Source organism: Dendrobates tinctorius, unplaced genomic scaffold (genome assembly GCF_039654945.1).
Source record: "Dendrobates tinctorius isolate UK_male_01 unplaced genomic scaffold, ASM3965494v1 ptg000154l, whole genome shotgun sequence".
Taxonomy (NCBI): Eukaryota; Metazoa; Chordata; class Amphibia; order Anura; family Dendrobatidae; genus Dendrobates; species Dendrobates tinctorius.
In genome coordinates, this window is record NW_027361821.1 from 10,067,127 (window position 1) to 10,095,001 (window position 27,875).

The 27,875-nt window shown below is 43.9% G+C and overlaps 1 protein-coding gene across 8 annotated transcripts in view; it reads right to left on the reverse strand.

Moving 5' to 3' along the window:
• Positions 1–27,875, reverse strand: part of TENM1 (teneurin transmembrane protein 1) — a 1,357,925-nt gene that overhangs the window by 298,094 nt on the left and 1,031,956 nt on the right. For all 8 annotated transcript variants that reach the window (XM_073547613.1, XM_073547619.1, XM_073547618.1 and 5 more), the window contains one exon: positions 24,472–24,733. In XM_073547613.1, coding sequence (XP_073403714.1) covers positions 24,472–24,733 — 262 coding nt within the window. The remainder of the gene's footprint in view (positions 1–24,471; positions 24,734–27,875) is intronic.

Below are 27,875 nucleotides of genomic sequence, written 5' to 3' on the forward strand. Positions count from 1 at the left end.
GTGTATCAGTGGTGTTGGTTGTTGGGCTGCCTTTTAAGGCTTCCTGACAGGCTGGCATTGCTGTTTACCCACTGCTCCGCAAACTGCTTTTTTAAAAGCAATCCAATCTCCCTTATCCTCTAGTCCCTTTTGTCACAGCTGTGCCATCGAGCCTGTGACATAGCGCTCAGATATCAGTGGGCCTCACACAATCCAAAACTGTCCACAAGTGTCTGCAGAAATTCAAAATCTCCCTTATCCTCTCGTCACTTTTGTCACAGCTGTGCCATCGAGCCTGTCACATAGCGCTCAGATATCAGTGGGCCTCACACAATCCAAAACTGTCCACAAGTGTCTGCAGAAATTCAAAATCTCCCTTATCCTCTCGTCACTTTTGTCACAGCTGTGCCATCGAGCCTGTGACATAGCGCTCAGATATCAGTGGGCCTCACACAATCCAAAACTGTCCACAAGTGTCTGCAGAAATTCAAAATCTCCCTTATCCTCTCGTCACTTTTGTCACAGCTGTGCCATCGAGCCTGTCACATAGCGCTCAGATATCAGTGGGCCTCACACAATACAAAACTGTCCACAAGTGTCTGCAGAAATTCAAAATCTCCCTTATCCTCTCGTCACTTTTGTCACAGCTGTGCCATCGAGCCTGTGACATAGCGCTCAGATATCAGTGGGCCTCACACAATCCAAAACTGTCCACAAGTGTCTGCAGAAATTCAAAATCTCCCTTATCCTCTCGTCACTTTTGTCACAGCTGTGCCATCGAGCCTGTCACATAGCGCTCAGATATCAGTGGGCCTCACACAATCCAAAACTGTCCACAAGTGTCTGCAGAAATTCAAAATCTCCCTTATCCTCTCGTCACTTTTGTCACAGCTGTGCCATCGAGCCTGTGACATAGCGCTCAGATATCAGTGGGCCTCACACAATCCAAAACTGTCCACAAGTGTCTGCAGAAATTCAAAATCTCCCTTATCCTCTCGTCACTTTTGTCACAGCTGTGCCATCGAGCCTGTCACATAGCGCTCAGATATCAGTGGGCCTCACACAATACAAAACTGTCCACAAGAGTCTGCAGAAATTCAAAATCTCCCTTATCCTCTCGTCACTTTTGTCACAGCTGTGCCATCGAGCCTGTCACATAGCGCTCAGATATCAGTGGGCCTCACACAATACAAAACTGTCCACAAGAGTCTGCAGAAATTCAAAATCTCCCTTATCCTCTCGTCACTTTTGTCACAGCTGTGCCATCGAGCCTGTGACATAGCGCTCAGATATCAGTGGGCCTCACACAATCCAAAACTGTCCACAAGTGTCTGCAGAAATTCAAAATCTCCCTTATCCTCTCGTCACTTTTGTCACAGCTGTGCCATTGAGCCTGTCACATAGCGCTCAGATATCAGTGGGCCTCACACAATCCAAAACTGTCCACAAGTGTCTGCAGAAATTCAAAATCTCCCCTGTCCTATAGACACCTTGTACCTTGTTTTACATTACTATATAGTTTGTTGGATTTTGTCTACATTTCTACCAAAAATGAGGAAGGCTGGTGGAAGAGGCCGTGGAATTGGGCGGGGGTTGGCAGCTGGTAATGATGGTGTTGGTGGTGGATCTGATGGTAGTGGCAAGAGCAAAATAGGACCGAATGCAGGAGGTGTTGAGCCTGCGTCATCGTCTGGCTACATAAGGCCTCGAACGCTTAGTTTTCTAGGAGTTGGCAAACCGCTTTTAAAGCCAGAGCATCAGGAAAAAGTTTTGTCTTACATTGCTGACTCAGCCTCCAGCTCTATCGCCTCCTCTTCTTCAGTTGTAAAAGGTAAAAGCACTGAGTCGTCATTGGAGGCTCATGTTCATGAACCACACCTTTCCTTGTGTCCTTCACCCCAACCAAGATTGAAGGATGACGCAGGCCATACTACTGATTACTCCATGGAGCTGTTTTCACATACCATGCCTGGATTATCAAGTCAAATGGTGAATTACCCAGGCCAAGATGAATCTGACATGGAGTGCACTGATGCACAGCCGCTGATGGATGATTCTGCTGGTACATTCACTCAGAGCACTACATTGTCCTCGCAGTGTACAGAGCCAGATTCTGACCCTGATGAGACTCAGGTGCCCCTTCCCGCACACTATACCACCATACACGGTGACACAGAGGAAGGTGCACATGACATAGAAGAGGAGGTGATGGATGACCCAGTTGTTGACCCAGATTGGCATCCATTGGGGGAAGAGGGTGCTGCTTCCAATAGCTCAGATGAGGAGCATCCACAGCAGACATCGACATCGCAACAGCTGTTATCTGGCAGGCCCGGAGCACTCCAAAGACAGGTTCCAAACATCAAAAGAGTTGCTGGACAGCTTGTCCAGAGGGTCAAAAGATCACAGCGTGCTAGGCCGCAAAATGTCTGCCAAAGTAGGAAGAGTGCAGTGTGGCACTTTTTTGACCAAAATCCTCATGATCAGGCCAAGGTTATCTGTAAGAAGTGCGCAAAGACCTTTAGCCGAGGGAAAAATCTGAAAAATTTGAATACCAGTTGCATGCTTAGACATTTAACCAGCATGCACTTGCAAGCGTGGACACAACACCAAACCTCAAGTGCCACATGTGCAACTGATCACAACGAAGGTAGTCAGCAACGCTACATTGTTTCCCCCACTGTAAGCCCACCGGTTAGCACAGCAGCAAATGTTGAGGTGTCGTTGCAAGGCCACAGCAGTCAGGGAATCCCACTGTTATATCAATGAAAGACTGATTCTAGGCCATCAGAAAGAACACCAACTCCATCACCATCATCAACCCTCTCTCAGTCCGCCCTGTCCACCGCTACTTCCACCATATGCAGCTCTCAAGTCCAGCTCACTCTCCCAGACACTATGAGTAGGTCAAGAAAGTACTCAGTCTCTCATCCGCGTACACTGGGTTTGAACGCCCACATTGCCAAACTAATCTCATTTGAGATGATGCCCTTTCGGTTGGTGGAAAGCACAGCTTTCCGCGAACTCATGGCCTATGCAGTACCACGCTATGACCTACCCAGTTGCCACTTCTTCTCTCGCAAAGCCATCCCAGCCCTCCACCATCATGTGAAAGACCGCATTGTCCATGCACTCAAGCAGTCAGTGAGCGGAAAGGTGCACCTCACAACTGATGCATGGTCCAGTCGGCATGGCCAGGGCCGTTACGTGTCCATCACTGTGCACTGGGTTAATGTGGTGGATGCAGGGTCCACAGGGGACAGCGGTGGTGGGACAGTGCTGCCTAGCCCACGGTATAGGAAACAGTTGGCTGTAGGCGTTCGACCCTCCTCCTCCTCCTCCTCCTCCTCCAGAAGCGAAAGCTCGTCCACAGAGCGCAGTCGTACGAGCACTCCATCTGCAGCTGCCACTGTTGCACACGATGTGTCCCCCTATCGAGCAGCTAGTGGAAAGCGTCAGCAGGCTGTGTTGCAGATGATGTGTTTGGGCGACAGACACACCGCCGAGGTGCTGGCCGAGTACTTGAAGCGACAAACTGAGTCATGGCTGGGCAGTGTACATCTTGAGGCAGGCAAGGTAGTTAGTGATAACGGCCGTAATTTTGTGGCAGCCATAGCCCTTTCAAAACTCAGCCACATACCTTGCTTGGCTCACACCTTGAACCTGGTGGTGCAGTGCTTCCTCAAAAATTATCCGGAGTTAACAGCCCTGCTCCAGAAGGTGCGAAGACTGTGCGCGCACATCCGCCGGTCGCCTGTACACTCCGTTCGTATGCAGAAGCTGCAGCGATTGCTCCACCTTCCCAACCACCGCCTCATTATCGACATTGCAACAAGGTGGAACTCCACCCTGCACATGGTGGAGCGGCTGTGCAAGCAGAGGCAGGCCATAATGCATTTGTGGGAGGATACACGGCCAGGCACTTTGAGAGCAGACATGGAGTTGACAGGTGTGCAGTGGTCGAAGCTGAAAGACCTCTGTAAAGTCCTTCAGTGTTTTGAGGAATGCACACGGCTGGTAAGCGCAGACGACGCCATCCTAAGCATGAGCATCCCACTTATGCGTCTGCTCATGCAAACTTTGACGCACCTTAAGGAGCAGGCGTCTGCAGCCAATGTTGATGAGGAGGAAGAGGAGGAGGGAATCCTTGATGACATTCAGCCATTGTCTGCTCAGGGACCTCTCCTGGACGAGGTGGAGGAAGAAGAGGAGGAGGAGGATGATGATGGGGATGATTACTTAGGGGAGGAGGATGCATCTCGTGGGGCAAGTGAAAATGTTGGCGTGGCAAGGTCTGGTACAGGGTTTGTGCGTGACTGGAGGGATGTGGATTTGCCAGAAAGTGCTCCTCCACCCAGCACTCGCAGTGCATCATTGACACCGGGAACATTGGCCCACATGTCAGATTATGCCTTGCGGATCCTAAAAAGGGACCCCCGCATTGCCAAAATGATGAACGATGACGACTACTGGTTGGCCAGCATCCTGGATCCACGCTATAAAGGCAAATTACAAAACATCATGCCACAGGAGAACCTTGACCTAATATTGGCTAATAAACAAGCAACTCTGGTAAATCGGTTGCTTGAGGCACTCCCAGCACACAGCAGCGGTGATGGTTCTCACACGAACCGTACGGGCCGGGGGCAGCTTGGCAGAGGTGTTCGTGGTGCATACAGCAGAAGTGGCGTTGGAGACAGGGGTTTCATGACAATGTTGTGGACTGATTTTTCAAATACCGCTCACACAACTGGTAATACTGCATCGATGGAAAGTGACAGAAGACAGAAGTTGTCAACTATGGTTACAAACTACTTTTCCTCCCATATCGATGTTCTCCCACACAGGTCATTCCCCTTTGACTATTGGGCCGCTATACTGGACACCTGGCCTGAATTGGCCCAATATGCCTTACAGGAGCTCGCTTGCCCAGCTGCAAGTGTGCTATCGGAAAGAGTCTTCAGTGCAGCTAGATCAATCCTGACAGAAAAAAGGACCCGTCTGTCAACCCAAAATGTGGATGATCTAACCTTCATTAAAATGAACCACGCATGGGTTTCCAAGGATTTTGTCCCACCTTCCCCTGATGACACATAGGGTGACAGAAAAATGGCTTGCTTTGGTCCACCTCTTCCTGGGACTTCACCTATTTCGCCTTTTGCATCAGCTGAATGTCCAACATCAACATATGCCACTTTCTAAAACTCCCTAACTGTGCTGCCTCCCCCCCCATGGCCGGGGTCACCACCTAGCGCACGACACCGTGCGAGTGCCGTTGCCCTGGACAGGTGGGTAGGCCGACTCTTGGGCGCGGGCACTGGCACAGGGTCCCTCATAGTGCAATCAAGTGTCTCTGACGGTGGTGGTGCACACCCGCCGCCAGACACACCGCTGTACTATGAGGGGCCCAGTGCCAGTACCGACGCCCACGAGTGGGCCCCCCTTGCTTGGGCAGGGCCCCAGCATTTGCAATCTTTACCTCTCCCTGCTCCTCCGCTGTGTAATCTGGGCCGTCAAATCCATACTGTGCCTGACACCGTCTGAGCCTGCCTCCTGAGACATATATTTTGAATGTGTACGCTATCCATACATGTTATCTGGGGAAACGGTACCCTTTCTAACCTTTGTGCAATCATGTGCAATCCATACTGGGCCTAACACCGTCTGAGCCTGCCTCCTGAGACATATATTTTGAATGTGTACGCTATCCATACATGTTATCTGGGGAAACGGTACCCTTTCTAACCTTTGTGCAATCACGTGCAATCCATACTGGGCCTAACACCGTCTGAGCCTGCATCCTGAGACATATATTTTGAATGTGTACGCTATCCATACATGTTATCTGGGGAAACGGTACCCTTTCTAACCTTTGTGCAATCACGTGCAATCCATACTGGGCCTAACACCGTCTGAGCCTGCCTCCTGAGACATATATTTTGAATGTGTACGCTATCCATACATATTATCTGGGGAAACGGTACCCTTTCTAACCTTTGTGCAATCACGTGGAATCCATACTGGGCCTAACACCGTCTGAGCCTGCCTCCTGAGACATATATTTTGAATGTGTACGCTATCCATACATGTTATCCGGGGATACGGTACCCTTTCTAACCTTTGTGCAATCATGTGCAATCCATACTGGGCCTAACACCGTTTGAGCCTGCCTCCTGAGACATATATTTTGAATGTGTACGCTATCCATACATGTTATCCGGGGATACGGTACCCTTTCTAACCTTTGTGCAATCACGTGCAATCCATACTGGGCCTAACACCGTCTGAGCCTGCCTCCTGAGACATATATTTTGAATGTGTACGCTATCCATACATGTTATCTGGGGATACGGTACCCTTTCTAACCTTTGTGCAATCACGTGCAATCCATACTGGGCCTAACACCGTCTGAGCCTGCCTCCTGAGACATATATTTTGAATGTGTACGCTATCCATACATGTTATCCGGGGATACGGTACCCTTTCTAACCTTTGTGCAATCACGTGCAATCCATACTGGGCCTAACACCGTCTGAGCCTGCCTCCTGAGACATATATTTTGAATGTGTACGCTATCCATACATGTTATCTGGGGATACGGTACCCTTTCATACTGGGCCTAACACCGTCTGAGAATGATAGATGGGACCCACCATACACTGGAACATTCCAAAGGTGGACATCAGACACTGGAGCAGCATTTACAGGGCCCATTATACACTAGAGCATTAGAAATGGGGCCCATTATGTTTGGAGCATTATTTGGGCCCATAAGACAGTAGAGCTTCATCCATGGGGACCAACATATACTGTAGCATTATGTGGAGCTCATCATATACTGTTTCAAACATTATATGGGACCAATGATTCTGTATGGAGAAATAGATGGGCCTCGTCATGAGATGTAAAAAGTGAGGTATTTTTCATTGTACTATACCGCTATTTCTCTGCCGTATCGGAGCATGATGAGTTATGGTATGTGTTAAAGGGGCGCTCTTTCGCCCAGGGCACATGAAAACCTCGAGCCAGCCCTCCCCCCCCACAGTCTGTAGCCAAATAACCCCCATTTTTCAGTGCGTAACTTGTATTATGAAGTTAATTAAGGTTGACAAGCTTAAGTAAGAAGAATTGATGCTTTTGGCATTCAAATGGGCACTGTTGGTGTGTTTCCTGTCCTCCTCTCACTGCCGACTTTTATTCCCCATTGACTTACATTGGGTTTCGTGTTTTGGGACGACCCCGACTTTTCCCTATAATCGGACGATCTTGCTCGACCCGACTTTTGGAAAAGTCGGGTTTCACGAAACGAAACGCGACCCTAAAAAACCAAAAGTCGCTCAACTCTAGTCTATAGTATTGGTGAGAATTTGGATCTCACTAGAGATTTTAGGAGGCTGACAATGATGCTCTTAGTCCAAGTATGGACGAAGGCAGCCTAATAAGCAGGACTGCTGCACACAAAAGGGTGGAAAAATGAAAGCTTGGTAACTGTGCAGAAAAGAGGAAGAAAAGTATTTTTGCTTTTAAAAAAGCAGTTTGCACAGCAGTGTGCAAACAGGAATGCAGCTATCAGGGAGCCTTATAAGGCAGCCTAATAACCAACAGAGCTGATGCACAAAAATGTAGCCTCCCCTGTCACTGCACACAAACTGTTGTGTTGTAAGTGGAAATCGCTAACAGCAGAAGCCGTTTTTTGGTTCTTCTTACCTGCCTAACGCTCTCCCTTATTCTGAATCAGGAGCAGCAACCTCTCCCTAATGCTAAGATTGGCAGAAGTAAGATGGCAGTCGGCATGCACGCCCTTTTATAGCCCCTGTGGCGCCACACAAAGCCAGCCAATCACTTGCATGCTCTTCTCAAAGATGGTGGTGACCGATGCCTATGTCATCGCATTGCCCACAGTGTGCGTCCTCCATCATTGGCTGAAAAAGGGCGCTGGAAGCATAATTTGAAACGCGACTTTGGCGCTCTGGCCGCCGACCTCGTGGCCGACCTCACGCTATGGTCGGGATTCGTTTCATGAAACCCGACTTCAGCGAAAGTCGCCGACTTTTGAATTTGACCGACCCGTTTCGCTCAACTCTATATATCACTAATATTGCACTGTGCCCCATACGACTCACAAGAATAAACCTACCGTAGATACATATTTAAAGGGCATTCATGATCAAAGACAGAGTACCTTATAATAATAAGACTCTATCACTAATATTGCACTGTACCCCATACAGCTCACAAGAATAAACCTAGATACACATTTAACAAATGGCATTTGTCATATTACCACATTGCTCAAATGTCATACAGGTGGATCATAAATTGAAATCTCCCCTCACAATATCTATTGCACATTTGCACCGATTTAATACCATGTTCCCAAACGTTGGTTCATTAACCATAAAATTAAAAAACTTATCTGCTATCCATAAGTAACATTTCAACAGCCTGGACGCATTTCCCTCCCAGGAATTGAGTTCATCAGGAGGCAGATGGATCCCATAGTATCAGAAGATTCACAACATCATAAAAGCAGCCTGGCTGTAGGTGTGCGTTGCACTGAAGTAAGGGGACATTTAAATAACCCTCTTAATTGGCCAGAGGGGTTATGGGTAAGAAGATAGAGGAAAAAACTAGTGGACATTCCTATTGCATCAGGTGTCCTTTTGGACACTACTGCTCATGTCAGCATGTGTTCTGGCCGGTAGACGTCCTGTCTGTGGAGCGCATCATAATGCTATTCCCACCTTCCAGACCTCATTATCATTTCCACTTCCGGCTCACTTCCCCCCCACTCACGGCGGTATAGATGATATCCTTGAGTGCGCATGCATCCTTCCATCTTCCCCCACTCACTCCGTGAGAGCGTGCCTCCAGAAGCGCAGTCGCTGTGCAGGTAAATGACACCTGCGCACTGGAGGAGCCTAGGCATGGTACTCACATTGCGCAAGCGTCCGGCAACAACAATATTGTCGCTGACCATGCATGCGTCCTTCAAATTTTCCCTGCTCATCACCGGAGCTGTGTGCTTCATACTGCGCCATTGCCGTGTCTGAAAGTGGCGCCTGCGCATCAATAGAGCCTTGACTACATGACTCTAATTCGGCACACTTATAATAAATGTGCTGGTAATTTCAAATTTTCACTTTTAACTCTGAACCTTTCCTCATGTTCACATTTTGTTGTCCATAATCTAACTTCATGTTCTCAATGATCAGGGAACAATTTTATGTAAATGTAGGCACAAAATGAGGCATATACTTTTTTTAAAAGAGAAAATATACAGCACTTCAATCCTTACGTATATTAAAATATACTTTTTTTAAATGAGAAAATATACAGCACCTCAATCCTTACATTAAAACATCCCTGTTTCTCCATAGGTACAGTTTTAACCCTACATACTTTCAAACCTAATGTTAAAAATCTTACATAGGGATGAACCATTTTTCACTGCAAAAACAGTGATTTCATAAGCTCAACCTTTTAGGAAAAACCCTATTATTTTCACTCACAGTTTTGATCTATGCTGCACTCCACATGTATGTATACATAGATAATGATCAGGTATAACATTAAACCCACTGACAGGATAAGTAAATAACATTGATTATCCACTCACAATGGTGCCTGTCAAGGCATATGACATATTTGACAGCAAATGAACAGCTAGTTCTTAAAAATGTTGTGTTTGAAGAAAAAAATATGGTTCAAGGAAGGTGGCTGACAAAATGTTCATGAGCACCCCAGGCTCATTCATGCACTTGAGGAGGAAAGGCTAACCCATCTATTCCAACCTCGCAGAAGAGCTGCGGTAGTACAGATTGCTGAAAAAATTCACAGTGGCTATGAAAGAAATGTTTCATGATGGTTAATGTATGGCTGCTTGCTGTGTAAGGAACTACGATGAAAAAGACCAATCAGATTGCCATGCTGATCCCTATCCACCAATAAAAGCACCTATATTGATAACAAGAACATTAAAAATGGACCTAGCAATTGAAAATTTTGGCTTGGTATGATGAATTACATTTTCTTTAATATCATACGGACAGTATGTGCGCGTTAGTTACTGAGGACGACAAGTCACAAAGAAATACTAAGAAGAAAACAAGCAATCTGTGGCAGTGTGATGATCTTGATAATGTTAAGAGCTTTGGTTCTTGCATTAATGTTAATGTTAATTAACATTAGTGTTGAGCGATACCTTCCGATATTGGGAAATATCGGATCGGATTGGATCGGACCGATACCCAAAAAGTATCGGATATCGTTGATTTTGATTCCGGAAACCAATGCAAGTCAATGGGACTGAAATATCGGAATTAAAATAAACCCTTTCTCTCCTTGTAGGTTAATTCTACATAAAGGAAAACAACTAAGAATAATGTAGAATGTATTGGGGGAGGTGGAGGAGACATTAAAGGCATGGAGGACATATGCACAACAGACTGTGAGTAAAGCTTTTGGAACTACATGCCCTGGTGTCCTCCAGTTATTCCTGTGCCAACACACTCAGCACTGCTACATCTCTGTGCCTGGCACTGCACCATCTACTTCTCTTCACTACCTCTACACTGCCCTGGGACTACAGCCCTACCTGTGGAGGGCCACAACATCAAAGCTGCACCACATCATCTGTCCCAGAGGATCTGTCTGCAGCGTTGGCTTAACATCTTCATTAACCAACACCACAGGTGCCGTCACGAATCATTCACTCATAAACTTTAATCATCATCCACACGTTCAACATTTCCCTTTTACAATGGACGCCCAGGGCCACGGACTGGGTCACAGCTACTGTGACATCTCACATTGTAACCAACGGGCCCGGTACCGAGTACCCCACCAGCCCTGGCGAGCGATCCAACTTGGTGGAAATACATAACAGAACAGGTTGTCTGGGCTTTTCACATAATCTCAGTGCATATCTAGGTTGCAGAATGCTGACAATAAGTAATTTACCTTCTGTGGCTAGTCTGCACAGTTTCCAAGATATCATCTCTTGCTTCTAAGATAAACGTCCAGGGGGGGTGTTCTGGCATTGAAATGAGAACTGGTCGTTTCCGCCTCCCTCACTAGTTTCACTTTCCATAGATCACTGTTCAGTGTGTGTCTGGGGGAGGAGCAGCTGGATGGTCTGCTCGCAGCTAATCACAGCCATGCCATTAGTTAACATGCCTACATGCCTAACAGGATGTGCCCACACTTCTTAGGATTCCTCATTGGCTGAATCAAATCAAACTGGCTCATAGCATTATGGGAACTTCCGATTCCGGTATTTGATATGCAAAAAGTATCGGAATTCAGTATCGGAATTCCGATACCGCGAATATCGGCCGATACCCGATAGTTGCAGTATCGGAATGCTCAACACTATTTAACATCTAAAGTAAGCAATATTGCAGGCCAAGTTCAACCCTTCCTGGTCGTTGTATTTTGTAAGGCAGTGGACCTTTAAGCAGGTTAATGTATCCTGCCAGTGTTTAAGATTCATGTGACAAAGAAGTCAAAGTGTTGACTTGACCTCCAAATGCCCCAAATTTAAGGCTGGAGTCACACTAGAGATTTTAAAATTGGTCCGGTTCTGACGCCACAAAGGTGAAGTGAGTTCATTGGCTGAGAACTCGCAGGACCTGTTTGATGGCACAGAGATCAGGGGAACTTTCTCACGCTCGCGGTGACATCAGATAGGTAATAAGAGTTCACAGTGAGACACTGAGCACACGATGCTCATTTTTCTGCTGGATGACAGACAGTATGGTCGCATCATGCAACCATGCAGCCTGCCATCTAGATGTAGCAGATCTAGACCCATCACTGGGACAAATGGATTTGCAGCATCTCTGCGGAAAGGTGACATATATTGTTTGTTTATTTTTAACTCTTTTGCAGATGACATGGGCGTTGGAGGAATAGATGTGGCTGGCGCTCATATCAAGTGAGCATTTCTGCTATATAGATTAGGGCTGCAGCCCTGCTCTATGTAGTACAAGTGATCAGATGATCACAGCTTCTAGTCTCCCATGGAGACTATTGAAGCAAATAAAAAGTAAAAAAAGTTTTTAAAAATATTTAAAAAATAAAAAATATGTAAAAGTTCAAATCACCCCCATTCGCCCCATTCAAAATAAAACAATCAAAAAAATCAAATATACACATATTTGGCATCGTCATTTTCTGAATCGCCCAATCTATCAATATATAAAAAGAATTAATCCAATCGGTAAAAGGTGTAGCGAGATAAAAAAATCGAAGCGCCAGAATTACATTTTTTTGTTGGCTGCAACATTGCAATAAAATGCAATAACAGGTGATCGAAAGATTGTATACACACCAAAATGGTATTAATAAAATCCTCAGATCAGCGCGCAAAAAATAAGCCCTATCCAGCCCCAGATCTTGAAAAATGGAGACTCTAAGGTCTCAGAAAACGGCAACTTTTTTTAATTTTATTTTTTTACAAACTTTAGATTTTTTTCACCACTTGAATAAAAAAGAACCTAGACATGTTTGGTGTCTGTGAACGCATAATGACCTGGAGAATCATATTGGCAGGTCACTTTTAGCAGTAAGTGAACATGTTAAAAAAAATCCAAAAACAACTGTGGAATTGCACTTTTTTGCAATTTCACCGCATTTGGAATTTTTTCCTGTTTTCCAGTACACGATATGGTGGAATCAAAGGTGCAGTTCAATAGTACAAGTCATCCCACAAAAAATAAGCCCTTTGATGGCCATATTGACAGAAAAATAAAAAAGTTATGGCTCTGGGAAGAGGGGGAGCAAAAAATGGAAACGCAAAAACGGAACTACCCCTGGTCCTTAAGGGATTAAATACATGTACAGTAGGCTGAAATATGACTGGGAAGAAAAAAGCGCAATAGGGTCTTATCCAATGACAATAGGAAGTAGGGAAAAAGTGAGATACACTCACCTTGCTGAGTTGCATAATGGCAACACATGAGCAGCATGTAACAGCTGCTGCACAGATACCGGTCGAGAGGATGACCACAGGTAGAAGGAAAAATGACGGGAGATATCACTCATGCGCCACTGAGATAGAATTCTTAAAATCAAATCGTTTATTAGAACAGGTTTACAAGTCACCACGTTTCAAGGTCAATGCGTTTCAATGGTTTGTCCTGATGAAGAGGTCCTGTGTGACCTTGAATCTAATAAACAATTTGATTTAAAGGATTCTATCTCAGCAGCACATGAGTGATACCTCCCATCGTTTTTCCTTGTACAGTAGGCTGCACACACACTGTACTAATTGTATTTGTCACTAACATCTATATACTGTATCTACCTATTCTATTTGTATTTACTGTATGTAATCCATCTCTTCTATCCTGTCGGCTACCGCAGTGACATTCCACTACGTGGCTGCTGAATTTCCGGCTTTTCTTCTATCTCTCTAGCTATGTAATACATATACATCTAATATATAAAGCTCAATGTGGGTGTGTATGTATGTATGTATGTCTGGGATTGGCATCCGCACCGTCGCAGCTACAACCACAAAATTTTGCACAGTCACACATCTGGACCCCGAGAGCGTCATAGGCTATGTTGTGAGGCAAAATTTTAACCCCGCGCCTTCAAATTCACCAAACAATTTTGCCCCTATCTACATAATGGGGCAAAAGTGTATGTATGTATTGGCATCTGCACCATCGCAGCTACAGCCACAAAATTTTGCATAGTCACACGTCTGGACCCCGAGAGCGTCTTAGGCTATGTTGTGAGGTGAAATTTTAACCCGGCGCATTCCAATTCACCAAACAATTTTGCCCCTATCTACATAATGGGGAAAAAGTGAAAGGAAAAGTGTTGGAGGCAAATTGACAGCTGCCAGATGTGAACAACGGGGACTTAACCCCTTAAGCCCCAAGGGTGGTTTGCACGTTCATGACCGGGCCAATTTTTACAATTCTGACCACTGTCCCTTTATGAGGTTATAACTCTGAAACGCTTCCATGGATCCCGGTGATTCTGACATTGTTTTCTCGTGACATATTGTACTTCATGTTAGTGGTAAAATTTCATTCATATAACTTGCGTTTATTTGTGAAAAAAACGGAAATTTGGCGAAAATTTTGAAAATTTCACAATTTTCCAAATTTGAATTTTTATGCCCTTAAATCACAGAGATACGGCACACAAAAAACTTAATAAATAACATTTCCCACATGTTTACTTTACATCAGCACAATTTTGGAACCAATATTTTTTTTTTTTTAGGAAGTTATAAGGGTTAAAAATTGACCAGCAATTTCTCATTTTTGCAATACCATTTTATTTTTACGGACCACATCACATTTGAAGCCACTTTGAGGGGTCTATATGATAGAAAATACCCAAAAGTGACACCATTCTAAAAACTGCTTCCCTTAAGGTGCTCAAAATCACATTCAAGAAGTTTATTAACCCTTTAGGTGCGTCACAGGAATTTTTTGAATATTTAAAAAAAAATGAACATTTAACTTTTTTTCAAAAAAAAATACTTCAGGTTCAATTTTTTTTATTTTACCAAGGGTAACAAGAGAAATTGGACTGCAAAAGTTATTGTGCAATTTGTCCTGAGTACGCTGATACCTGATATGTGGGGGGAACCACTGTTTCAGCGCATGGCAGAGCTCAGAAGGGAAGGAGCGCCGTTTGACTTTTTCAATGCAAAATTGGCTGGAATTCAGATCGGACGCCATGTCGCATTTGGAGAGCCCCTGATGTACCTAAACAGTGGAAACCCCCCACAAGTGACCCCATTTTGGAAACTAGACCCCCAAGGAACTTATCTATGTCACGCGGCGGCTGCCGCGCACTCCTCCCTTTGCCTCCCCCCGGCCGCAGCTTACCCGCTCGCCGGTGGCCTCCTCGCCTCGGCGCCGGCTGCCGCGGGCTTCTCCGTGGTCTCTCCCGGCTCCTCTTCTCCGTCCGGCGATCGCCTCCGTCCGGTCTTCTGGACCGCGCCGGGTGCGCGCTCCCGCCCCTCCTCCTCGGCGCGCGCGCGCACACACTATGCCCAGGCACATGCGCGCCTCCTCCTCCTCCTGAGGACGCGCGCCTTCCTCTCCTCCACTAGGAGGTCACGACCCGGAGGGCCTCCTACTTCCCCTATATCAGGCCGCCTCTTCCTGCTGGCAGTGCCTGATTATCACTGCGCTTCCTTAGTGATTCTGGCCGCTCTCTATGTACGTCCCTGCGTCCTGTCCGTCCGTTGCAAATTCGCCTCTTCCATTATCCTCTCTCCTAGGCTCGGGAGGTCCGTGGTCGTGTCCCGTCCAGCCCTGTTCCTGCCTGTCTGGTGTCTCCAAGCCGTGCCCGTCTGTCCTGTGTCTCCAAGCCGTGCCCGTCTGTCCTGTGTCTCCAAGCCGTGCCCGTCTGTCCTGTGTCTCCAAGCCGTGCCCGTCTGTCCTGTGTCTCCAAGCCGGACCCGTCAGTCCTGCGTCCCCAACTCGGATCTACCTGTCTGTCTGTCGATACATCCCCTGGGTACCAGCTGCCGTGGTAATAGTTACCCGCGGGCTTGCCCCAAACACTCCCTGTATAGGGGGTGGTCCACCTGGTCAGCTCGCCCCCGGGAGGTTCGTTGCCACGGTCTAGCGGGTCCACCCCAGGAGTACCTCACAATCTAGATATGTGGTGAGAACTTTGAACCCACAAGGGCTTCACAGAAGTTTATAACGTACAGCGGTACAATTAAAAAATCATATTTTTTCCACAAAAATGATATTTTCAGCCCCAATTTTTATTTTTCCAAGGGCAACAGGACCCTAAAAGTTATTATGCAATTTGTCCTGAGTACGCTGATACCCCCATATGTGGGTGTAAATGACTATTTGGGCGCATGGCAGAGCTTGGAAGGGAAGCAGCGCCATTTGACGTTTTTGGCTGAAATTGAGATCGGACACCATGTCGCGTTTGGAAAGCCCCTGATGTACCAAAACAGTAGAAACCCCCCACAAATGACACAATTTTGGAAACTAGACCCCCCCAAGGAACTTATCTAGATGTGTGGTGAGCACTTTGAACCCCTCAGTGCTTCACAGAAGTTTATAACGCCCGGGCGTGAAAATAAAAAAATCGTATTTTTTCCACAAACATGATCTTTTAGTCACCAATTTTTTTATTTTACCAAGGGTACAAGGAGAAATTGGACCTCAAAAGTCGTTGTCCAATTTGTCCTGAGTACGCTGATACCTCATGTGGGAGAAAACTACTGTATGGGCACACGTCGGGGCTTGGAAGGGAAGTAGTGATGTTTTGGAATGCAGACTTTGATGGAATGGTCTGCGGGTGTCATGTTGCTTTTGGAGAGCCCCTGATGTACCTAAACAGTGGAAACCCCCCACAAGTGACCCCATTTTGGAAACTAGACCCCCTAAGGAACTTATCTAGATGTGTGGTGAGCACTTTGAACCCCCCAATGCTTTACAGAAGTTTATAGCGAGCCGGCGTGAAAATAAAAATATCGTATTTTTTCAACAAACATAATCTTTTAGTCCTCTTTTTTTTATTTTCCCAAGTGTAACAGGAGAAATTGGACCCCAAAAGTTGTTGTCCAATTTGTCCTGAGTACCCTGATACCTCATATGTGGGAGAAAACTACTGTATGGGGACACGTCGGGGCTCGGAAGGGAAGTAGTGACGTTTTGGAATGCAGACTTTGATGGATTGGTCTACGGGTGTCATGTGCGTTTGGAGAGCCCCTGATGTACCTAAACTATTGAAACTCCCCACAAGTGACCCATTTTGGAATCTAGACCCCCCACGGAACTTATCTAGATGTGTGATGAGCACTTTGAACCCCCAAGTGCTTCACAGAAGTTTATAACGCCTGGGCGTGAAAATAAAAAAATCATTTTTTTCCACAAAAATATTTTTGCCCCCAATTTTTTATTTTCCTAAGGGTAACAGGAGAAATTGGACGCCAAAAGTTGTTTTGCAATTTGTCCTGAGTATGCCAATACCCTATATGTGGGGGTAAAACACTGTTTGGGCGCATGGCAGAGCTTGGAAGGGAAGGAGCACCATTTGACTTTTTCAACGCAGAATTGGCTGGAATTGAGATCAGACGCCATGTTGCATTTGGAGAGCCCCTGATGTGCCCAAACAGTGGAAACCCCCCAATTATAACTCCAGCCCTAACCCCAACACACCCCTAACCCTAATCTCAGCCCTAACCCTAGCCCTAACCCTAACCCTAACCCTAGCCCTAACCCTAGCCCTAACCCTAACCCTAATGGGAAAATGGAAATAAATACATTTTTTTATTTTATTATTTTTCCCTAACTAAGGGGGTGATAACGGGGGGTTTGATTTACTATTTATGGCGATTTTTATGTTTGGTAGCTGTCACACGCTAAAAGACGCTTTTTATTGTAAAAATAGTTTTTGCATCACCACATATTGAGAGCTATAATTTTTACGTATTTTGACCCACCGAGTCATGTGAGGTCTTATTCTTTGCGGGATGTGTTGACGTTTTTAGTGGTATCATTTTCGGGCATGTGACACATTGTGCCAGGTGTCAGCTGTGATAATCAGCTGACACCCGGCCGCGATCAGCGGCGCTCACCACGTGAGCGCCGCTGATCGCTATGACGTACTATCCCAGGGCACATGGACGGGATAGTACGCCTCATGGCAGAAAGGGGTTAAAGAATGAGAGCGATGGCGCCAAAGAGTATATACTGTACAGTTGCTAAGGTGGGACCCTGACATGGGATACTCACCACACACGGGGATATGAACACACACAAAATGCGCCACACACTACCACGTGCTTCAACACATATACCACCCTCAGCACACATTTCACCACACATACACCAACCTCGCCACATAAAAGTCCAAACACAAAAATCGCCACTCAAAACTCACCACGCTGTCCCAGAGCTGTTTATAAGATGAAAAATAAGCTGTGATTGGTTGCTATCAGCAATAGTTTTCTTTGTAGATAGTTGTGGTAACTGAGGCCTATTATTCTTATCATTTCTATGGTGTTATCGTCCTTCTGTAAAGCTGGAAATAACACAATTTATTACCGTGCCAACACAGACCACCCTCTGACACAGACTGCAGGGGGAGCCCGGTATCACACAGGATAGGATTAGATACACGGTTCAGCAGTTAGTATCACATAGGAGAGGATTAGACACATGGCTCAGCAGGCAGTATCACACAGGAGAGGATTAGACACATGGCTCAGCAGGCAGTATCACACAGGATAGGATTAGATACACAGCTCAGCACACAGTATCACACAGAATAGGACTAGATACACGGCTCAGCAGTCAGTATCACACAGGATAGGATTAGATACACTGCTCATCAGTCAGTATCACACACGACAGGAATAGATACACGGTTCAGCAGACAGTATCACACAGAATAGTATTAGATACACGGCTCAGCAGACAGTATCACAGGATAGGATTAGATACACAGCTCAGCAGTCAGTATCACACAGGAGAGGATTAGATACACAGCTCAGCAGTCAGTATCACACAGGAGAGGATTAGATACACGGCTCAGCAGTCAGTATCACACAGGAGAGGATTAGATACACAGCTCAGCAGGCAATATCACACAGAATAGTATTAGATGCACGGTTTTTATGTGCAATATACTGTAATCATTATAATTTGTTATAACTAACCACAGTTGGTTACTATGTCCAGGCAACGCAGGGCTCTTCAGCTAGTATATATATATATATATATATATATATATATATATATACACACGTGTGTGCTACTGACATCTGTATACGTATTCTACGTGTATACATCTATTCTATCTATTCTATTCTAATCTGTCACTGTGATTTTACCGTACGCAGCACATGAATTGCCGGCTTTTCCAAGGAGATTGGTGTGTAAAAATTGGACAGCACTCGCATAGTCCGAGTGCTGTGAGATTTTTTTTCTCACACCCATTGAGTTCTATTGCGGGATACGATGTGATTTCTGATTACAATCATATCATGCTATGAGTTTTCTCCAGTTTGATCGTGATCTGATCCAAGCTGGAAAAAAAAAACACAGATGAACACACAATCACAGAATAACATTGGTCAAAATTCAATCTGATTTAATCGGATTGCATTCGTCCAATTTTATCGCAAGTGGGAATGAGCCCTAATTCTGATCAAGCAACTGTGGGATGAGCTGGAAAAACAAACCTGATCCATGCAGGTCCATCATCACAATTTGCCATACTTAAATTATCTCACGCCAATATCTTGGAACCAGCTAAAAGTGGATCCCTTCAGACGTCTTGTAAAGTTAAAACTGGGAAAGGTCAGAGCTGTCTTGAAGGCATTATAGGGTCCTGTGCATTTTTGGGCACATGTTGTTAATGATATGATAATGTTATGATTTATGATTATATAAATTGTGATATAGCTTTTATGCTTTCTTGTGAAACAGTAGGTAATTCTAAGGAGGTCACTGATTTTTACCATGGTGCTGTAATATGAGTCCACGATTTCAACAAGTCAGTTCATTAAATTTCTTCCCACTAAATATTCCACAATAAATTATTATGGAAAAGTGGAAGCATTTTGGAACCACAGCAACATAACAGGATTGTTGAGTGCTGAGATTCATAGTGCATAAAAGTCATCAACACTGCTGATTCTAACTGCAGAGTCTCAAAAGAGCGACCAGAATGGTGACCAGTCTGCAAACCCTGTCTTATGAGGAAAGGTTGCAGGATTTGGGAATGTTTAGTTTGCAAAAGAGAAGACTGAGAGGAGACTTAATAACTGTCTACAAATATCTAAAGGGCTGTCACATTGTAGAAGGATCATCTTTATTCTCATTTGCACAAGGAAAGACTAGAAGCAATGGGATGAAACTGAATGGAAGGAGACACAGATTAGATATTAGAAATTTTTTTTTGACAGTTAGAGTGATCAATGAGTGGAACAAGCTGCCACGAGAAGTGGTGAGTTCTCCTTCAATGGAAGTCTTCAAACAGAGGCTGGACAGACATCTGTCTGGGATGATTTAGCGAATCCTGCTTTGAGCAGGGGGTTGGACCAGATGGCCCAGGAGGTCCCTTCCAACTCTACGATTCTATGATTCTATGATTCTAAACCGGCAGGTGCTTCATGGCAGTAATATCAAATAACCAAATAGGTGCATGCAAGCCTTACGCCACCAAGCACTATGCCAAGCATTGGATGGAGTGGTGTTAAGCATGCTGCCACTGGAATCTGGAGGAATGGAAACATGTTCTGTGCTGTCACAAATCATGCTACTCTATCTTGCAAATTGATTGACAAGTTTGGGTTTGGTGAACACCAGGGGAGGAAGGATAATGTTATGGGGTTATTTTTAGAAGATAGCTTAAACACCAAAATTCCAGTGAAGGGAAATCTCAATTATTCTAACATATCAAGACATTTTGGAAAATTGTATACTTCCATCTTTGTGTGAACAGTTTGGGAAAAGACCATTTTCTGTTTGAGCATGACTGTGCCAATAACACAAAGGAAAGTCCATAAAAACATAGCTGGGTGAGCTTGGCGTGGAAGAACTTAATTAACCACACGGAGCCCTGACCTGAACTGCATCCGCCACCCTTTGGATGAACTAACAGAGAAAAGCCCTCTTATTAAACATCAGTATCTGACCTCACAACGTCTCTTTTTTCCAAAGTATTTTAAGAGACATTTTTTAACACAAAAATGCCAGGTTGCATTTTGCTCGTTCTACTGTGATCAGTCTTCCTAAACTTGCTACCATGGCCTACAGTGTCTCTGGACTTGTCTCAAGTCAAGCACATCGGGATCATGTATGTCTGCAACTGCAAAGGGAGCTGCCAGCAGCAGATCTTGATGGTTTGCATTCAGCATGGTAGAACATTCCTCAAACAGCCATTACTAACCTTAATAATAGCAGCCATGGCTTGTTAGTGTGTATTTCTGTTTGTGATGCTCATACTCAACATTTAATAAACTGAGATGGTATGAAAATGGGGTTTAAATTTGTATATCATTTGCATATGATTAACATGTCTATCGATCCTGTGATTTCTTTTTGTCCACTATTTTTCCTTCTTGGCTTTGTAATTTTAAGCTTGAGTAGTGTGTATATATATATATATATATTTATAGTGTTGATATATTTTTATATTTCAAAATAACAGAATAAATTAGATGGTGGGAATGAGAAATAAACATTAGATTGGCTTTGTTCAATATGTTACCATCTGGTCTAGATAAAAAGCAAGTAGATGTATTTGTGGCTGGATTCAGCAGCCTAGATTTATGTTATTGACTGTGGAGATGATAAAAGAGAAGAAGCAATAAGTGTGTCAAAATAAGCGGATGTATATTAAGCCTGCATGAAGTAAATCTTAGGGGTCAAACTCAAGCATTGCTTTGGGCTTACTCAGAGATTCATCTGTAAGAGTTGGAGTGCTATTTTGTAGCACTAAGGATGTAAAGAAAATGCCTACAAAATGCAGTCAACACAGTTCACTGGAACACAAAAAGACTGTGTAGGAATTACTGAGGGAGAACACAATTTTTTTTAACTTACAGCTTAGATTTTCATGTACAATATAAATGTAACATTTTGCCATGAATGCAAAATTGCATAAAAAATATGTATTGAAGAGAGGCAGTGTGTCACCTTCCAGAAGGGATTTTACAGCATGGGGTACTAGATCTAAATAATCTCCATCGCAATGATATACTCAATAATATACACTGATACATTAAAGGGAATCTGTCACCCTTTTTTGGACTATGAGCTGCCGGCATCGACATCAGGGGCTTATCTACAGCATTCTGTAACCTGGAAGATAAGAAAAATGAGTTAGATTATACTCACCGGGGGGGCGGTCTGGTCTTGGTCTGATGGATGTCGCGGTCTGGCGCCTCCCATCTTCATACGATGCCGTCCTCTTCTTCCCTTCCTGTTGTGGCTCTGGCACAGGCGCACTGCTCTTCCCTGTTGAGGGCAGAGCAGAATACTGCAGTGCGCAGGTGCTGGACCTCTCCCGGCGCCTGCACTCTGCAGGACTCTGCTCTGTCCTCAACAGGGCAGAGCAGTGCACCTGCGCAGGAGCCACGGCAGGAAGGAAAGAAGAGGACGGCATAGTATGAAGATGGGAGCGCCGGATCGGATGGTGACACCCATTGGACTGGACCCCCCGGGTTAGTATAATCTCACTCTTTTTTCTTATCTTTCAGGTTACATCGGGGGCTTATCTACAGCATTACAGAATGCTGTAGATAAGCCTCTGATGTCGATGCCGGTAGCTCATAGTCCAAAAAAGGGTGACAGCTTCCGTTTAAATATCCTTATCTTCTTCTGTAGGTATTATAAACTCCTAACAACAAATATAACAATTTCCCAGCTGAAGGACCGGTCGGTTTTACACTGTAGCATTATGCATATTATGTACAAATTTATGCCATTACCACGAAGTATTTACCTTTTAATTTCTAATTGAGATCACGATTTCAGTGAAATATATTAGAAATGTAATAGAAATATTAATGGTAGCCTGTAAAAAAAAATAAATAAAATGTGCAAGCACTGAGATTCACCAACTTTTCTAAAATTAAAAATAATAGAATAATAATTTCATCTTAAAAATGCATAACCTAAATATGATCCTAAATCGCAGAAATTTATGTTCCAGGGATTTCATTAAACCAAAGAAAAAATCATCCATTACAAAAGTGTGCTCAGGGTTGTCTTCAGAGAGCTGTGCAACCGAGGGGAGTGCCAGTGGTTTTGAAGCATGCAACCCAAATTCAACACTCGGGGGCACAGGATACAGGTATACTGTCAAGTGTAGTCATTGATTAGTGTTACGTAGAAAACTCTCACTAGGTGTGATTAGCCCACCTTAGGGCCCCGTCACACATAGCGACTCTCCAGCGATCCTGACAACGATATGATCAGGATCGCTGGTGTGTCGCTACATGATCACTGGTGAGCTGCCAAACAGGCCGCTTCACCAGCGATCAGCACCAGCGAAGATGAGCGCTGGCGTCGCTGTGTACCTTATTTACAAGCGCGCTGATGCAGGGAGCTGGTAACCAAGGTAAACAGCGGGGCACTTAGAAACCCGCTGTTTACCTTGGCTACAAGCTCCTGCTCGCTGGTCTCCCGCCTGCCACACGCAGCGATGCGTGGTGGCAGAGCGGGAGACCAGCAACCAAAAAAATGTCCTGGCCATTCCAGCATGATCAGCGATACCCAGCAGGGGGGGGCGGTCGCTGACAGGTGTCACACACAGCAATCTCGCTGGTGAGATCACTGTTGCATCACAAAACTTGTGACTCAGCAGCGATCTCGCTAGCGAGATCGCTGTGTGTGACGGGGGCTTTAGGCTAGAGTTACATGACAGTATTTTCTCTGATATAAGAGGATTGGGCCATTATGCAAATCACACTCTAATCAAACTCTGATTAGAGGTTGATCAGAGTGCGTTCAGCATCTGGTCTGATTTTCTCGGAAGATAAGATTGAAAAAACAAAATTCTCCATCTTCTCCATTCTGTCAATCTATAAAAATCGGACTGCAAGTGCTATTGTATAATTGGATCCAACTCAGGCATACTGCCATTTTTTCCTTGGACCACCCCGGGTGAAAAAAATCAGACATGTGCACGGCTCCAGAGTCCAACACTGTCAGAATGTGATCAGATGGTTAGTCGGATCACACTTGGACGTAATATATTATCATGTGCATGAGTCCTTATAGGAATGTTATTTGTGCACGGTATCATTATGTTTTTGGGTATTAGAGAACACACTATAGGGGACAACTACTGCAGTTAGTTTTTCTTATCTTCATTCAGGTCAGAGTAAATGTGATTATTGAGCTTATATTTCATCATATGCCTCCCATCATCTTTATAACTTTTTATGGTTTTTTAATGTGTTTGTGAAAAATGTTGGCTGTCTGTGATTTTTTTGGATAAGCTATGTACAATATTGATGAAAAAATCTGCTTGGCAACCCTATACACTATTCTTCCAGTAGTAACACTGGCCATTTTCATAAAAGCATGCATAAAAAAATAAATGTAGAAAGGGTAAGACAGAATAAATTATATTAAATTAAAATTACATTTTTTTTTGCTTCAAGAACATTTAAAAACCTCCTTGAAAAATATTAAATATGAGTTACTGGAAATAATAGAGCAATTGTTATAGTGTTGTCTTCTGGGAGGTCAGAGGCACAGGCTATTGGGACTATTGTAGACTGCCTCATTACTGAGAGCAATCCATCCCTGGACACAGCTTTGTCAGGAGTGTCATGGTCTGTGGTCATGTTCTTGTTTAACGCTGCACCAAGGCTGTTGCTTAGTAACAAGGATGACTAGGGCAACTATAAGAGACATATAAAAGCAAATCAAAAGGTTTTGGGACACAGCTACAAAGAAAGAAGTTGTAGTTGACAAATGAAAAAAATTACATTTATTCCTTTATAAAGTATATATGAGATTAACGTACCTGGAGTTCAGGGATTACAGGTCCTCTTTGTGAACACGATCCAGCATATGTCGTTAATGGTGATGGAAGAACAACTGGATTTGGGTTGATAAAACTACTCATATCACATAATGGGGTCTCCGTCTCTGACCTCTGCATCACCACCTTGTCAACCACTATGAATTTATTCCAAGGAAGCCACAGTGTCCTTTTCACGGAAATGAAGGGCGATCTCTCAAACAGTAAAGTGATAGATATGCCACCAAGAGTGACAAGGTCAAAACTAAGATAATGAGACAAAACAGGATAGCATGGGTGGAGATGACAGATTTATTATAGTATTACATGCTCAGAGTTATTTATGGGTGATACATCGAGAGACCACTGATCTCTATGTCAGAGACACTTCTTATGTTCTTTTTTAATATGCTTATGAAAATATGCTCTTTTTTCTACCAGAACCAGAAGATAATAAAATCTCTATGTAAGAATGGACGTGGCAAGAGGTACAATACGAGTCCAAAGAAAATGGTAAATAAATACAATTATGGCTTCCCTGCCTATAACACACAAGCCTAGGTTTCAGGACTCTTTTTTTACCAGCATAGGTTATTAAAGGGAATATGTTAGCAGGTTTTTGTATGGCAGTAGTTTTGATACTTGCAACTAGAGTTGAGCAAATTTGTTCGGATTCAGTTCCGAATACGATCGGCAGCAAATATTGTTTTTGCAATATTCATTGAACACAGCCGAACGTCATTAGAATCAATGAGAGTAGAAATGTCCAAATTTGTTTGGAACCGATCATTAAGCATACATTCGGCACGAATTGGGTGCCGATATGGCACGAATATGGCAAATTCAGATTCGGCAACCGAATCCGAACAAATTCACTCAACTCTACTTGCAACCCAAATTCTACACTTGAGGCATGGAATGCAGCTATATTGTCTAGCTTAGCCATTGGTTAGTATTATGTAGAAAATAACACCTTTGCACAGGTGTTATTAAATCACATTTTAGTAACGTTATCATTACTGCATCATAATATTTGGGTACTGTATGGTACACTCTCAGGGTGAGGGCACTAGGAAATACTGTAAAGGCACCATCCACCCTAAGGCAAGACATGATCTATACTTTTTAGTAAGAGCCCAATATAACTTTTTGAAAGTGTTACTACTGCATGTTAAAAGGTTTGTTCACGATTCAGATAACAACTTCCTAAATGCTAAATTCCCCAATATAAAATAAAAATGCCTTGTAGCGGTACTGTTTCAGCTATATCAACACCGGGTCTCTCAATTCCTTCATGACTGTTATGCCATGTGAGCCCTAAAGACAATTGGTGGCTTCTATTGGGCTGCTGTGTTTTCACTTAATTTGGATGAACCTCGAATGTCAAAAGAAAGTGAGAGCACAGAAACACACTAGCAACCGCTGATTGGCTACAGAGCTCACAACATAATTTCATACAAACCTCTGGAGACCCAGCACCGACATCACTAGAACAGCACTAATAGATATGGCGAGTATAATTTTTTTTTATTTTACTATAATAAAATAACTATTATAATATGTATTTTTATACCATAACCAATTTTCTATTTAGCTTTAGCATACCATACCCTATACTTCTCCCTTTCAAGCTAATCCCTTAATAGATTTTTTTATTTCACTTTCTATGACATTTCATTTGAGAGGAGTCTCAAGCAGGACATCACAGGAGGCTGAGTCATACTCACTTGCCACGGTGTCCATCGCCCCTACTGGAACAGGATGTTATCAGGATGCATCACTGCACTTACGACCGGGGTCACACTTGCGAGTGCAATGCGAGAAACTCGCGTGAGTCTCTTGCCTCAATACCCGGCACTGCCGCCGGTGGTTTGGACCGGAGCATTCAGCTGCATAGAAAGACATGCAGCCGCACACTCCGGTCCCGAGTACCGGCGGCAGTGTCGGGTATTGAGGCAAGAGACTCACGCGAGTTTCTCGCATTGCACTCGCAAGTGTGACCCCGGCCTACTACAGTTTCTGGCATAGCTACCTTCTGAAGATTTTCTTGATGCTGGGTGATAGAAGCTGTGGGAGACATGAGCGCAGCAGCGGCACTCTGCTTCATTCTTCATCTTGTAACTGGGATTAAAACATGGTCAGAGGGCAGTGACAGAAGCAGTGAGTGACACCAGTGCTTTACCCTGATGAAGATTTGTTTTAGTGCAGTGTTAGAAGCTGCGGGCAGGCACTGGTGTCACTCATTGCTTCTATCGCCAACCCCTGATGACATCTTGTTTCACAGAAGATGCAGCGGAGGAGATAGCAACAAAGTGCCGGTACTGCGCTCATCTCTCCCATAGCATCTATTACCCCAAATCGATGACATCTTCAGATGGTGTAGGTGCAATATACTGTAGTAAGTAACTGTAGCGCTGCCACCTGTTGACGTCCTGTTTCAGGAGAGATGACATATGCTGCACCAAAGTGAGTGCAGCCCCAGCCTCCTGTGATGTCTTGTTTGAGGCGCCTCTGAAATGAGCATCACAGGAAGTGAAGTAAAAAAAACACATTTAGAGATTAACAGGATAGGGAGAAGTGTAGGGTATTGCATAATAAAGCTAAATACACAAGCGGTTAGGGTATAAAGATAAATATTTAGAAGGGACATTTTAGGTAATAGAACATCCTTTTAAAGTACATATCAATCGCTATCTCTTATAAATACATAAAATGCTTTCATAGACATAAACCCTATCCCATATGACTTCAATAAATGTGGAAAAAAAAAATAAAATGCCAATATTCTAGAAAGGGGAACCCCATTTTTATTTTGAAGAAATAGTAACCATGCATGTTTAAATAAGTGTAATAAATATCTACAAATTTGCCGAAATGACACACAAAAAACATATCATTACTCCTAACTATGTCTGCTTCTGATTGAGAGAGATGTAACCTGACATAAATGATAAGTGTTTGATAAGTAAAATAAAAAAGGATATAGTCTGGACTTTGAAATAATGCTATTTTAGGCAAATAATGTAACTAAATTTATCCATGTTGCAGGTTATTAGTGAAGTTTTGTGGGTCAACTTTTTACACAGATCCTAAATGGACTTGATGAATGAGGTCAACTTGCAAAACTTTCCTCTGATTTTCATAAGTGGTTTTGTACTTCCAGATTTATTGCTTTGGAGAGAGCAAAACTTTTGGCAAGTAGTTCATGATTCATAACACATATGTATAAGAAGCAATCCATAATTATATAGCCAGTAGTGAGGCACCAGAGGTCAGTTTGCACCCATATATGCACACATATAGATGTCCTAATGAAAAATGGGCTTTAAATGATATACATACAATATTAAGATTTTATTAGCAGCTTCAGATATTCAGTATTAATTGAAAAATGGCTAAGAACAGTT